Source organism: Coregonus lavaretus, assembly GCF_964263955.1.
Source record: "Coregonus lavaretus genome assembly, contig: HAP1_SCAFFOLD_8649, whole genome shotgun sequence".
Lineage (NCBI taxonomy): Eukaryota > Metazoa > Chordata > Actinopteri > Salmoniformes > Salmonidae > Coregonus > Coregonus lavaretus.
In genome coordinates, this window is record NW_028160851.1 from 1 (window position 1) to 15335 (window position 15335).

General features: G+C 40.8%; 2 protein-coding genes across 2 annotated transcripts; one reads left to right on the top strand and one right to left on the bottom strand.

Moving 5' to 3' along the window:
* Positions 1-421: 421 nt before the first annotated feature.
* Positions 422-9148, bottom strand: LOC311121388 (phosphatidylinositol 3-kinase C2 domain-containing subunit gamma-like; the record flags this gene model as incomplete). Its single annotated transcript, XM_084195886.1, has 7 exons — positions 9028-9148; positions 6049-6444; positions 5430-5625; positions 4356-4438; positions 3980-4137; positions 3565-3682; positions 422-533 (listed from the first exon to the last, which is right to left on the bottom strand). Coding segments are annotated over exons 2-7 (963 nt in total), but the record flags the coding sequence as incomplete, so codon positions are not given.
* A 615-nt stretch (positions 9149-9763) lies between these two features.
* LOC311121387 (small integral membrane protein 29-like) lies at positions 9764-12213 on the top strand. Its single transcript, XM_084195885.1, has 5 exons — positions 9764-9942; positions 10164-10376; positions 10634-10659; positions 10908-11001; positions 11258-12213. Exons 2-5 carry the CDS (start codon positions 10260-10262, stop codon positions 11318-11320), a joined length of 300 nt encoding a protein of 99 aa, XP_084052011.1. The 5' UTR covers positions 9764-9942; positions 10164-10259; the 3' UTR covers positions 11321-12213.
* The last annotated feature ends 3122 nt before the right edge of the window (positions 12214-15335 follow it).

Below are 15335 nucleotides of genomic sequence, written 5' to 3' on the forward strand. Positions count from 1 at the left end.
CTCAAACACACACCAGCCCTGATAACGCACAGCCCTGAAGGGAAGCAGCCTGGCTAGAAGCCAGCCAGGAGACTGTAGTTAGAAGGAGACCATTGCAACATGAGCAATTTGAAGACAGAGCACAGAAGCCTGTCTCTCCTTGGTTAATGTTTTACTGACTGACATGTTTGGTGGGAAAGAAACATTCAAAAGAAAGCTGTGTGAAACCTTTGGTCCTGTGCACCTTAGTTGGTGCCTGTGTGGCACTTGCAATGGCATGATTGTGGCATGATCACATACACCTACTAGAATGTAATGTATTGTACTAGATAAAATAATCTGATAAGTGGTGTATGTTACTATTATTAGTCGTAGTAGTATTAACTAATTAAGTCTATTAACTATTAAGTCTACTAACTATTAAGTATTATTAACTACTTACGTCCCTTGCCAATAGATTCTGTAGCGTGTTAACATGTAGTAGTCTGACAGGGACTTCCAGGGAACACTTCTGATAGTCCTGGATGCTCCCGTGCATACCCAGCATCTCCTCACTGAGAAATACAACAAAGTAAAGGTATTCATAACTGGAAAAACACACAGGAAGACACAGTAACAGCAGACATAAAGAATATCGGCTGAAGCGTTATTGTGCAGGGAGAGATACAAAACAATGGAAATAGGTCAAGGCTATGAGGGTAGAGTTGCCTGAGGGCTAGTTTATAAAGTACCTTCTCTATCGACACGTCTGGAGACAATTAGAATGCTACAAATGTCGCTGGTCAAAACCACATTTAATTTATACTCTGGTGAAATGTCTATAACAGACAGATGAAATATATATTTTTTTAACTCTGCATCCGTTGTCACGGTTACCAGACTGAAACCGCAACGAGACAAAAAGTTATACAATTCTCCAGAAGAATGCACTGCTTTTATTTCGTCACACTCACAACCATAAGCTATTTTCTGTAATTAGCTCGCCATTAACTTGTAAATAATGATCTTGTTGTGAGTTTATTTTCCTGTAATAATGAATATAAATTTGGTGAAGTGAAGACGTTGTCAGCTATGACATGGTCATTATTTGAACTGGCTAGCCAGCTAGCTAGGTTGCTAACAAGCTAGAAATTAACCAAAACATTTTTTAGAAAGTTTATTTTAGTTGCCTGGTTTGCTAGATTGACATATACTAAATTCATTTTAAAACGGATAGGTTCATTGGTGTTAAAATACACCAGTTATGCTATTTTGGACCACCAGGCCGTTATGCAGCCTGTCGTTTCTGTGTTTATACTTTTCAATAAGACAACGACAAGTTTGATGTTGGACGACAATAGAATGTTCATGATGTCACTGCAACAATAGAATGTTCATGATGTCACTGAGACAATAGAATGTTCATGATGTCACTACGACAATAGAATGTTCATGATGTCACTGCGACAATAGAATGTTCATGATGTCACTACGACAATAGAATGTTCATGATGTCACTGCGACAATAGAATGTTCATGATGTCACTGCGACAATAGAATGTTCATGATGTCACTACGACAATAGAATGTTCATGATGTCACTGCGACAATAGAATGTTCATGATGTCACTGCGACAATAGAATGTTCATGATGTCACTACGACAATAGAATGTTCATGATGTCACTGCGACAATAGAATGTTCATGATGTCACTACGACAATAGAATGTTCATGATGTCACTGCGACAATAGAAGTTAATGATGTCACTGCGACAATAGAATGTTCATGATGTCACTGCGACAATAGAATGTTCATGATGTCACTGCGACAATAGAATGTTCATGATGTCACTGCGACAATAGAATGTTCATGATGTCACTACGACAATAGAATGTTCATGATGTCACTGCGACAATAGAATGTTCATGATGTCACTGCGACAATAGAATGTTCATGATGTCACTACGACAATAGAATGTTCATGATGTCACTGCGACAATAGAATGTTCATGATGTCACTGCGACAATAGAATGTTCATGATGTCACTGCGACAATAGAATGTTAATGATGTCACTGCGACAATAGAATGTTAATGATGTCACAGCGACAATAGAATGTTCATGATGTCACTGCGACAATAGAATGTTCATGATGCCACTGCGACAATAGAATGTTCATGATGTCACTACGACAATAGAATGTTCATGATGTCACTGCGACAATAGAATGTTCATGATGTCACTACGACAATAGAATGTTCATGATGTCACTGCGACAATAGAATGTTCATGATGTCACTACGACAATAGAATGTTCATGATGTCACTGCGACAATAGAATGTTCATGATGTCACTACGACAATAGAATGTTCATGATGTCACTGCGACAATAGAATGTTCATGATGTCACTGCGACAATAGAATGTTCATGATGTCACTGCGACAATAGAATGTTCATGATGTCACTGCGACAATAGAATGTTAATGATGTCACTGCGACAATAGAATGTTCATGATGTCACTGCGACAATAGAATGTTCATGATGTCACTGCGACAATAGAATGTTCATGATGTCACTGCGACAATAGAATGTTAATGATGTCACTGCGACAATATAATGTTAATGATGTCACTGCGACAATAGAATGTTCATGATGTCACTGCGACAATAGAATGTTCATGATGTCACTGCGACAATAGAATGTTCATGATGTCACTGCGACAATAGAATGTTCATGATGTCACTGCGACAATAGAATGTTAATGATGTCACTGCGACAATAGAATGTTCATGATGTCACTGCGACAATAGAATGTTCATGATGTCACTGCGACAATAGAATGTTAATGATGTCACTGCGACAATATAATGTTAATGATGTCACTGCGACAATAGAATGTTCATGATGTCACTGCGACAATAGAATGTTCATGATGTCACTGCGACAATAGAATGTTCATGATGTCACTGCGACAATAGAATGTTCATGATGCCACTGCGACAATAGAATGTTAATGATGTCACTGCGACAATATAATGTTAATGATGTCACTGCGACAATAGAATGTTCATGATGTCACTGCGACAATAGAATGTTCATGATGTCACTGCGACAATAGAATGTTCATGATGTCACTGCGACAATAGAATGTTCATGATGTCACTGCGACAATAGAATGTTAATGATGTCACTGCGACAATAGAATGTTCATGATGTCACTGCGACAATAGAATGTTCATGATGTCACTGCGACAATAGAATGTTAATGATGTCACTGCAACAATATAATGTTAATGATGTCACTGCGACAATAGAATGTTCATGATGTCACTGCGACAATAGAATGTTCATGATGTCACTGCGACAATAGAATGTTCATGATGTCACTGCGACAATAGAATGTTCATGATGTCACTACGACAATAGAATGTTCATGATGTCACTGCGACAATAGAATGTTAATGATGTCACTGCGACAACTGTCTACTGACGTGCTGATAGACGTAGTATAAACCAGCCTTAAGGGGAATGAAGGCAGGGAGGCTAGGGAGTGGTGCTTGGGTTGGAGTTAGGGTTAAGGTGCAGGGGCAGTATACTTACTTCCTGAGGTACTCCTCAGAATCACACAACTTCAGGAGGTAGTGTCCACTGTCTATTGGGTTAGTCTGTTCCAGGAGCAGCAAGATCTCACCTATCAGGGTCTGGACAGTCTTGTTCACTGGAGGACAGAGAACAACTCTAGACACAGTCCCCCCAAAAAAATCCATATATAAAAAATCCATATATAGATTCAAACTTATCTCCCTTTTTCTAAAGACATTTTACCATAACACACGCTGAAAAATACAGCAATACGTCTGTGATAAAGCCATTGCGTCGCACATATCCTTTTAGACTATTTGATCGCTAAATGTGAGCAGAAATGAAGTTGCCATAATATGTGGCCATGTGATTGTAGCTTAGCTACCACATGTTACAGCAGTACACATATGTGTCAACTGTGTGTCTTACTTACACATGGTGGGAATGGGTAATTGGTGGGGGACCCAGGGAGTAGACACATTGATGGTGATCTCAGCTTCCTGCAGTAGGGAGGGGTGAATAGGTGACACACGCCCCCACACCACCCCTGAGTTAGACACCTGGTCAGTGTGGGGATACCTAGACAACAGTCTGACAGAGAGAGAGAGAGAGAGAGAGGGAGAGGCCTTTAGAATGTATATATTTGTTTTAATGAAAGTGCAACGCTATGGATCATTTCTGGCTTTCCTCAAGAAACTTGAAGTGTGGCAACGCAAGACGTTCCTTGGTTCGTCTTATCTTGAATGTTAAAATGACTCAGTTCATTGGATTGATATTCAAACATCTTAAAGGGACGTGACTTTTCTTACTTGGACGTCAACATGCAGAGAGAAGCCAGTTGTTTGGTGCTGCCTTGTGGAGTGTCTATCAGTTTGATGTTCCAGGTATCCAGCTAAAAATATATAATACTGTATATCCATCTTAGTAGAAGCTTTTATCCAATGCATTTCTCCAAAGCATTTATCCAAAGCATTTGTCCAAAGCGACTTACAGTACAGTGAGGCCATACATTTTTAGTATGTGACCCCAGCAGGAATCGAACCCACGACAAAAACATAATTAAACCGCATTGACTCAAATACCACTTATTTTTAAAGGCCCAGTGCAGTCAAAAACATGATTTTCCTGTGTTTTATATATATTTCTACACCATGAGTTTGGAATAATACTGTGAAAATGTGAAAATGATTATAATGCCCTTTAGTGTAAAAGCTGTTAGAAAAGAATGCCTGAAATCAACAGTATTTATATTACTGTATTTAGTGGTATACATTAAAACTGAGCTACACGTGGTAGAGTTGGTAGAGCATGGCGCTTGCAACGCCAGGGTTGTGGGTTCGATTCCCACGGGGGGCCAGTATGAAAAAATGTATGCACTCACTAACTGTAAGTCGCTCTGGATAAGAGCGTCTGCTAAATGACTAAAATGTAAATGTAAATGAAATTTCAGGCTGTTTGGTTGGATGGAGTTTTAATAGACCAATAAGAAAGAAAGTTACAAAACCTCTCTGCCAATAACAGATAGTTTTCAGTTTTTCCCTTCCTACTTAGACCACTCCCAGACAGTCCTAGCAAAATTCTTGCTTGAGAAATTGCTCTTTGTTAAGAAACAATTTTAGTGTATTTTTTATTTTATTTTTTTACTATTTTAATTGATCACAATCACAGTAAAGTACTTAACTGTTACCCAGAAATGATTTGATATTGAGATAAAAATGTCTGCATTGGACCTTTAACATCTTTCCTCCATCCCCACAAAGATATCTTTGTTTCCAGTGAACTAAATCTCCATCATCCAGAGTGCTAGTTTTTCTTTAACCTTTATTTAAAGACCCTTGAAGGTTAAGAAACCTATTTTGCAAGGGCAACCCAGTGATACTCACATGACTATCTCTGGCTGTATTAGAGCGGTTCAGTCTGATAGCGGGTATAGTCAGGTCACAGGAGAACCTCTTCTGAGCATTAGTCAGCAGAGCAGCACTGGTGGACCTCCCCCGAGGGGGCACTGGGGGTGGTAGGGGGGCTGCTCCTCTCAGGGGGTCCACTGCTCCTCTCAGGGGGTCCACTGTCTCCCCGGTCCTGTATATTTTCAAGAAAATAAAATGTATACGTTCATTTGACTGGGATTATATACAGTACAAATAAAATATAAATCAGGAAACTTTATGAATTGTACCAGATATAGTTAACCGGCTAATTTTCATATAATAATTAGATGCTTACATTTGTTCTATTTCACACATGTACAGGTGCGAATTGGAAATGTGTTTTTTGCATATCCCACTCCCCTGAGAGTGGTGTCAGAGCCAGGGATCAGCCATTATTGATGGCAACCCTAGAGCAATTATGGTTAAGTGCCTTGCTCAAGGGCACATCAACAGATTTTTCACCTAGGGGGCTCTGGGATTTCAATCAGCGACCTTTCGGTTACTGGCCCAACGCTCCTAACCGCTAGGCTACCTGCTGCCCATGGCAGGTGAACATTAAAACCACTCAACATACCTGGGTCTCAGGTAAGGATTTGGGTTGGGGACCCCTCCACCCACCCCCTGGGTGTTAGGGTTAGGGTCGTTGGGGCTCCCATTGCCTCCGCCCTGGGACCAGAGAGGGGAGCGGTGTTGGGCCTGGGGACTGGACAGGGACATGGCCGAGAGGGAGTTGTACAGATCCCATTCCTCCTCCTCTAGAAATGCAGGGTCCAGACCAGCTAAGTCTTCCTGGTATCGTTCCATGAGGTACGCTGGGAAAACGTTGTCTTCTTGTCTCTGTGAGTCATAATCCATATCGAAAGGATCCATTGGGTACTAAAGTAAAGACATGCAACTCCTGTCTGTCTGTCAGACTCCACAACTCAATGACGAATCATTGTAGTCGGTTCAGTCCATGGCACGTTGAACTCTGGGATGTTGTGGTAAAAGAAATAGGTGGGTAAACCCCTAATACAAAACAAACACAAATCATATGCCACAGCTCAGTGGCGAATCAGTGGACTCTGTGTTCACTCTGTGGCATGTTGAAGGGTGTGATCAAAGAGTTTATTGTAATTACTCTCAATCCAAATATGTAGTATAACATGCTGCAAATACTGGGTCCAAATTAAGACAGTTTTTTTTTTTTACTACAGTAATTTTGCAGTGTAACTGCAATTATTCTGCAATTACTGCATCCAAAATACCACACTGCAGTTACTTCACTTTTACTGCAGTTTCAAAACTGCAATATCTTTTTGTAAGGGGTAGGCTACAGAGCCTTAACTACAACGGTTGGAAGTTGGAAGTCGGAAGTTTACATACACCTTAGCCAAATACATTTAAACACAGTTTTTCACAATTCCTGACATTTAATCCTAGTAAAAATTCCCTGTTTTAGGTCAGTTAGGATCACCACTTTATTTTGAGAATGTGAAATGTCAGAATAATAGTAGAGAGAATGATTTATTTCAGCTTTTATTTCTTTCATCACATTCCCAGTGGGTCAGAAGTTTACATACACTCAATTAGTATTTGGTAGCATTGCCTTTCAATTGTTTAACTTGGGTCAAACGTTTCAGGTAGCCTTCCACAAGCTTCCCACAATAAGTTGGGTGAATTTTGGCCCATTCCTCCAGACAGAGCTGGTGTAACAGAGTCAGGTTTGTAGGCCTCCTTGCTCGCACACGCTTTTTCAGTTCTGCCCACACATTTTCTATAGAATTGAGGTCAGGGCTTTGTGATGGCCACTCCAATACCTTGACTTTGTTGTACTTAAGCAATTTTGCCACAACTTTGGAAGTATGCTTGGGGTCATTGTCCATTTGGAAGACCCATTTGCAACCAAGCTTTAACTTCCTGACTGATGTCTTGAGATGTTGCTTCAATATAGCCACATAATTTTCCTTCCTCATGATGCCATCTATTTTGTGAAGTGCACCAGTCCCTCCTGCAGCAAAGCACCCCCACAGCATGATGCTGCCACCCCCGTGCTTCACGGTTGGGATGGTGATCTTCGGCTTGCAAGCCAACCCCTTTTTTCCTCCAAACATAACGATGGTCATTATGGCCAAACAGTTCCATTTTTGTTTCATCAGACCAGAGGACATTTCTCCAAAAAGTACGATCTTTGTCCCCAGTGCAAACTGTAGTCTGGCTTTTTAATGGCGGTTTTGGAGCAATGGCTTCTTCCATGCTGAGCGGCCTTTCAGGTTATGTCGATATAGGACTCGTTTTACTGTGGATATAGATAATTTTGTACCTGTTTCCTCCAGCATCTTCTCAAGGTCCTTTGCTGTTGTTCTGGGATTGATTTGCACTTTTTCGCACCAAAGTAGGTTCATCTCTAGGAGACAGAACGCGTCACCTTCTTGAACGGTATGACAGCTGCGTGGTCCCATGGTGTTTATACTTGCGTACTATTGTTTGTATAGATGAATGTGGTATTCAGGGATTTGGAATTGCTCCCAAGGATGAACCAGACTTGTGGAGGTCTACAATTTTTTGTCTGAGGTCTTGGCTGATTTCTTTTGATTTTCCCATGATGTCAATCAAAGAGGCACTGAGTTTGAAGGTAGGCCTTGAAATACATCCACAGGTACACTTCCAATTGACTCAAATGATGTCAATTAGCCTATCAGAAGCTTCTAAAGCCATTTTCTGGAATTTTCCAAGCTGTTTAAAGGCACAGTCAACTTAGTGTATGTAAACTTCTGACCCACTGGAATTGTGATACAGTGAATTATAAGTGAAATAATCTGTCTGTAAACAATTGTTGGAAAAATTACTTGTGTCATGCACAAAGTAGATGTCCTAACCGACTTGCCAAAACTATAGTTTGTTAACAAGAAATTTGTGGAGTGGTTAAAAAAACGAGTTTTAATGACTCCAAAGTATGTAAACTTCCGACTTCAACTGTACATGTCGTGACACACATGTTGTACTGTACTTCAATTGTCTTCATGTTTGACACAGATAAACCATACATAGCAACGTACACTCTACACCTAAGTATTTCCCCACAGAAAACAGAGTCATTTTTGTATGTAGCCTACTTCTGCAGCACAAACTGACAGTATTACTAAACCATAATTTCAGTTAGTCTAATAATTAACAGACTTTTCAAAAGGTTAACAGGACATTTCCCAGAGCCCGTTTCACAGATCGCTGTTCTTTGAGACTGTGAGCCATGAAAAATAGGCTAGAATAAAGTTCAAAACCATTATTTTGAAGATATGTTTTTACTGGCCACAGAGAGGGACATTTGGGTCAGCCTGATCCATATTTAACCATATAACATAATCATACATTTGTTATAATTTCCAGACAAGATAATAATAAAAGCAGGCACAGATCATATTTCTAGCAGGCACAGATCATATTTCTGACCGCAAAAAAATATATTTATGTCTCAAGTTTCAATAGTTTTAAGAAACTCCTTAAAAAAACGTAAAAACTGTTTAAAAAACACAATTGTGTGAAATGTATATAATTATTCATGTGAGAGTCTTACCGTCAGAACTCCGACATTGTCCCGGAACAGTAGGCTACCTGTCAGCGCGAAGGTATGAAGGTATGCTTATGCACCTTAGGCGACTATATGTCAATCATCAAGTCAAACTAGTTTCAAAGTCTGGAATCGTTTCTGGATCGGTTCCCGGGGGTGCGAATTCTAATCATAGCTCTCCACCGCGGCAGTGACGTCGCCAGTAATAACGAAGTGCATGAATGCGCGCTCCCGTCGACAAAGAGCTTGTCTTCACGGTCGCGCGCTATGGACTTGAAGTGTGATATTTACAGTCTGCTGACATTAGTACATGAGGAAAGATTTACTCTCTCTTTTGGGTGCCAGCACGCCCTCTAGTGGAACGAAATGAACATAACAATAGTGAACAGATGTGGACAAATCTGCCTAAATTGGTGGTAGACCTACAGTAGGCTATTACAGTTGCCCATTGTGTAGGCTATTTGAACTTGTAATAATTTGAATGAATTATATATTTATGTATATTTATGAGTATTTTTGTACTGTGTAGCTTACCCGGAATAGCTTACTCTATTTTATTCTATAGCCTAGTGTATATTACGTATCAGTGTAGAATACAAACATAGGTCCTCCAATAACATTTACTCTTTAAAGAGAAATTAAAAGTTAAAAGTAGGTATGTTGTAATTTCCCCGTGACTGTAAATACACGTATTACCAGTTCAACTCTGGCTCTTCTCTGCAGTCACCTCCCTCCGCTCCTCATTGAGGAATGCCATTACGCGGGTTGAGGTATGCTACTGTCACCAGTAGTGTTTTCCTCATCTATACTGTGTCATATGATGTTTCCCCAACGTGTAGACATGTATACATATTAGAATAGACCTATTATCTACATCAGAAAATGATATCTGTACACTTTGAAAGGATAATCCAAACATAGGTAAGTTGGCGATCATTTAACAAATATGTTGTTGTTTTTTGTCTTCCTTCATTTTCCTGTGAATTGCCAATTTTTTTTTAGTTGTATGACGCTTTAGGACTAGCTAGTTGTTTTTAACACACTATATATAATGCAACATTTCGTACTGTGCAGTACTGTGCCAGCCAGACATTCTGGGCATCTGTACAACTGACCATATATCAAAACTCTTATCATTGCAGTGAAAATTAAAAACTTGAAACTGTGACAAAGTAGCTCAAACTGAGAGGAAGTATTAGAAGAGGAAGGGGACGGACAGAGGGGTGTACCACGGAGCCATGGAGTTCAACAGCACATCTCCAGACATTTCAACCCGAGACCCTGGAACGGTCCCTGTGTACTATGTACTCATCCCCTTCACAGGGTTCACAGTGATAGGGTGCGTGATAGCACTGGTAAGAGTACACTTATTTATACGTCATTTCAAAGTCTGGTGCAGAGAAACATGTATGTTAGTACAAGAGCTCAATTCTATATATATTGTGTTCAAGGATGAGCATGATGCGACATGACTAGTATCCACTGACTGTTCAAGGGCATTTTGCCATTTGTAAGACCACTGTTGGTTTTGTTTGGTATGCTATTCTGCCTCTGTATCTTATCACATCATATCTTGTTCACCGATACGTTCTGTTGTTCTTCATTCTTCCAGGTCGTTTACATACGAAGGAAAATAAAGTGAGTTTGATAACTGTCAGTTGTGAGCGAGCGATGCCTAAAGTGGTGGCTAGTCTTGTTCTTCCTCTATCATGTGTTCAGTAACATGAAAACATGATGTCCTCTGTAGCTCAGTTGATAGAACATGGCGCTTGCAACGTCAGGATAGTGGGTTCGATTCCTGGGACGAAATATATGTAAAAAAAAAAAAAAAAAAAGTAGAAAAAAAAAAGGGAGATATTATTAATAATACATGATGTTGTGACCAGACAGGACGGGCTTCGCCACATGCTGATTTCCCAGTACAGCTCTGATCACAGTGAGGAAGACTATCAAGACAGAGATGAGGATCAGGAAGAGATGGTGAGAGACTTTACAGTATTTATTTAGTTTGTCCTATTCATGTTGCTGTTTCTTTGCATTTATATAACATACATATTCCGATATCAGCTCTAACACACTCCCCACACCATGGGTTTGTAGAGCTCCATCTAGTCACATCTCTGTTGATGTAAAAATGGCTTAATTTATACTGTAGATACGTTTGATTAAATTGTTTGATTTGATCTCATCTTTTTTTTTCTTTTTTCTTTTTTTTTTTTTGGGGGGGGGATGTCAGGAGCCTCTCTATATGGATGGAAAGCTGTCGTTCAACCAGGCACGTGCACAGATAGGGCTCTAGGAGTCTCCAAGGGGTGCTGGAGCGCCTGCCCTTCTGCCCTCATAGGCGAAAAGTGCCCTTTTGATTGGTGACAGTTTATAAACAAATTGCTTTTGTTTTCTCTCTTTTCTCTCTTATTGTGTACATTTTAAATGTAACAAATTGCTCATCAAACAAGCCCATCCCCTGCCCTTCTGCAGGTTTCTTCTTGAGGATTTCTGCATGTCTGCCTGAAGGGAATTCTTCTTGAGGATTTCTGCATGTCTGCCTGAAGGGACACAGAAACTATAGACTGGCCTTCCCTTCCCTTCCTTTACACTTATCAAAAAGAAGACTGGCTGCATGTATCCCAATTCTCCGCCCTTCTCCCTAAGTGTGTACTTGCACACTTTCTCAAATGGATTTAAAAGGGGGCGAAGAATCAGGATGCATCCGCTATGCATGTCAAGACTCAGAAGTTGGTTTACTTTCTGAATTTATTTTAATGGAAATGGAACTGACCCCAACCCTGATGCGTGTGTCATGTTGTGCGACTTATTGCCGCGTTCAAAACAACCGGGAACACTGAAAAATATTAGGTCAAATCATGACGCCAGTGATCTTCAGGTCGGAAAGTCGGAGCTCTAGAAAGAGGCCAGAGGTCCCGAGTTGGAATTCCGAGTTGGATGACCGTTCAAAGCGATTGTTCCCAGTCGGAGCTCGTTTCTTTCCCAGTTCCCAGTTGTTTTGAATGCGGCATTAACCTTCACTTGACGCTACCAGTTCACCCTCAAGAAGAGGGGGGTGTAAGCAGTCTCTGTATAGTAGATAGTGCTGCAGTCACACATTTGCCTTCAGTATTAGAAACATGAACATGTTCAGAGACCCACTAAAAAATGTATATTTTTGCACAATAAACAATATCATCAACTTTCAGTTGTATTACTGGTTTGTTTCGTTAGAATAAGTTTTAGATGTTATGATTTTAAGACAGCTTATTATGTAAATCCAACCAACAGAGATGTTGATCATAGCCTGAGTGACACAGCTGACTCCACTTACTGATCAACAGCCCAGTGGGTTGTGTTCATTAGGCACCAAACGGTTGAAAATTGAATAGAAACAGGGCGGGACTATCCAACCTGTCCAATAAGGAACACTAATTTCTGCTCCTCTTTGGAAAAAGTTTTTAATTGGTTTCCGTTATGTGCCCTAATGAACACAACCCTGCTGGGCGTGCGGATCTTCTTCAGGCCCGTCACACTCGGCCGAGATGTCTTTTATAAACACAGGTCCGGGGATAATGGCGTCACAGAGAAAACACAGGTGAACAACAGCTTCTGTACTCGCATTACAAATGCTCAGCAGTGTCTAATTTTGATGTTGTAATGTCTGTTGATTGTTCACCCTTTTGCTTCTGCTCAAACGTTTCAAACCACCTCGAATGAAACAGTTGCCCATATTACACGCTGCTGCCAGACTAATGGTTTTACCACACCTCTTTTGGTATATCTATAATAAACGTTGATGACTAGGAATATGAGGAGTTTTGTAGAAATGTCTTTACAAACATTTCTACAGTATAAAGATTGTGTGTAAGACGTATTGTGTGCGTCATCCAGGTCGACCTCTCCCCAGCCCCTGGCTTCAGCAGCCTGCCTCTGTGTCTTCCTACTCCCAGGCCTAACTGTGACAGCCATGGGAATTCCTAGTACCAGTCTGCTGTGTAACTTCTGCCCTCTACAGCACAAAGGAAGGTTGGTGTCACCCCCCCCATTTCATCACTGCGGAGCAGTTTCCCGGACTGGACAGTCCGATTAAGCCCAGTCCGGGGCTGAAAAGCATTCTCAATGGAGATTTTCAGTTGAAAAAGCTTTTTTTTAGGTCAGGACTAGGCTTAATCTGTATCTAGGAAATCGGCCCATAGTGTTCGACTTTCAACGTTTCCTCTCGTAAGGTTCCACCTCTTCAACAATGTTGGGTCGGTTAGTGCTAACCTTGGGACGTCCCTACCCTTACCTAAACGTTTTACATTTCAACTTCAATGGGGTTGACGTCCCAAGGATTCTGTTTAGAGTTTTCCATTTTGGGTCTGTCAACTCACTCCTGGGGAGAATCTCAATTGCAATTCCTTGACTCCTCACATCCTCTTGTTTCCTTCTCAAAAGGTCCCGCCTCTCTGACCTTCTCATCCAATGGGTTTTAAGGAGGAGAGGCAGTAAGGATTAAAGGAAATGCAATTGAGATTCTCCCATGTTTTTTTTCTCCAGGTCCTGCAGTAAGGACTCCACCACCGAGTGTCTCCCGCGAGAGCGCTGTGGTACTAGTATGGGGCGTTTCGGTTCCATTCACATCCTGTCTGCACAGGGCTGCATGACCCCTGACCTCTGTAACTCCACCCACGCCGTGACCCACCAAGGGGTCAGCTATAATGTGACATACAGGTTCAGTAGCCAAACTTTACTTGTATTAAATGTGGTTTCACAGGGACAGTGCACATCAACATTAGTGGCCGGCTTTAGACAGTCGGTTAGTTGTCCGAAAGAAATGCCACAAACAGAGTCGACGTGGTTCCTTATTCTACATGTCAGAGAGTCATGTCTGTTCTACATAGCATATTTCTATCTGAATGTTCCAAAACTGCGTCTTCCTGTATTATAGCTCTGATATGCTGTACTATGATTGCCTACAGTGTCTTAAAACTGAGGGGTCTTACGTAATATTGAGTGACTTACATAGATTTTTCTAACTAACTCTTGTAGGTGTTGCTGTAGCGACCAGTGTAACCAGCCTCCGGCCTCTGATACCTACATTAAGAGGCTGTTAGGAGTGACGGTGGGGCACAGTGAGGAACCTCCGAGCACGGCGGACCGTCTGGATAGATGCCCTCGAGACGAGGGCGTGGAGGAGGATGACGCCATCACTCAGCCACATGGAGAAAACAACACGAATTCCATCTATAAAGTCCTCTCAGATCTCCGGGAGTGGGTAAAGAGTAGGGCCTAGGGGTCCATCTGGAATTCAGCACTACTTGTCGCTGGGGACAGGCCTGTTAGCCACAGTCACTGTCCCCATCCTCATACAAGGGATTGACACTTATTCAAATACATTTTATTTCCAGTGTAAATGTGCTTATTTATTCAATTATTTGTAGTAACTTATGTGAAGTGTAATAAATGTTTGGCGATGTTGCAATATTGACGTATGGTAAAAGCTGTAGTTCTCAGTGTGGTAGCTGGTGAATGCAGTGAATAAATAGAGCATGTGGAAGTAACTGTCCAGTGTTTCCAGATTTGTATGAAATATGACCTATAATTACAATGAGTGAAATAGTTTTCCTTCCAAAAATCTGGGAATTAAAGGCCTAGTGCAGTCAAAAACATGAATTTCCTGTGTTTTATATATATTTCCAAACTAAGGTTGGAATAATACTGTGAAAATTGTGATGGTGCCCTTTTAGTTTGAAAAGGCCTTCTGAAATTTCAGCCTGTTTTGGTTTTGGCCTGCCAGGTGACTGACATCACCAGGTGGTAAATTAGTTGATAGACCAATAAGAAAGTGTTCCAATTCCCTCTGTCAGTAACAGCTTGTTTTCAGACCACACCCAGTCCAAGCTAAATTCTTGCTTGAGAAGTGGCTCTTTGCTAAGAAGCTATTTTTGTTTCCTTTTTGACCATTTGAATTAAGCAATCACAGTAAGGTACTTAATTGTTACCCAAAAATGGTGACATTGAGAAAAAAAAGGGATTAATTGATACATGTTAAAAATAAGTTCTGTGTTGGAATATTGTGGGCGTAAACCGGTCATTAAAATTATTCACGTGAGTTGATTGGCCAGCTCATCCTAGCAAGCATTTTTGAAACACTGTTTGAGGTGGGGTTTCTTCTCCAATGTATGCTTTGGCCACAAATACGAGTATATGATGAGTCAACAACATTATTTGGGTATGTGTTAACAGAATGAGATTTTCACTGGACATTTACTTTAAAAATCAGTGTTTCTTTGTCAGTCTGTCCTGATCTGAATAACAGGGGTCGGTGGTGGGTGTGGTTACTT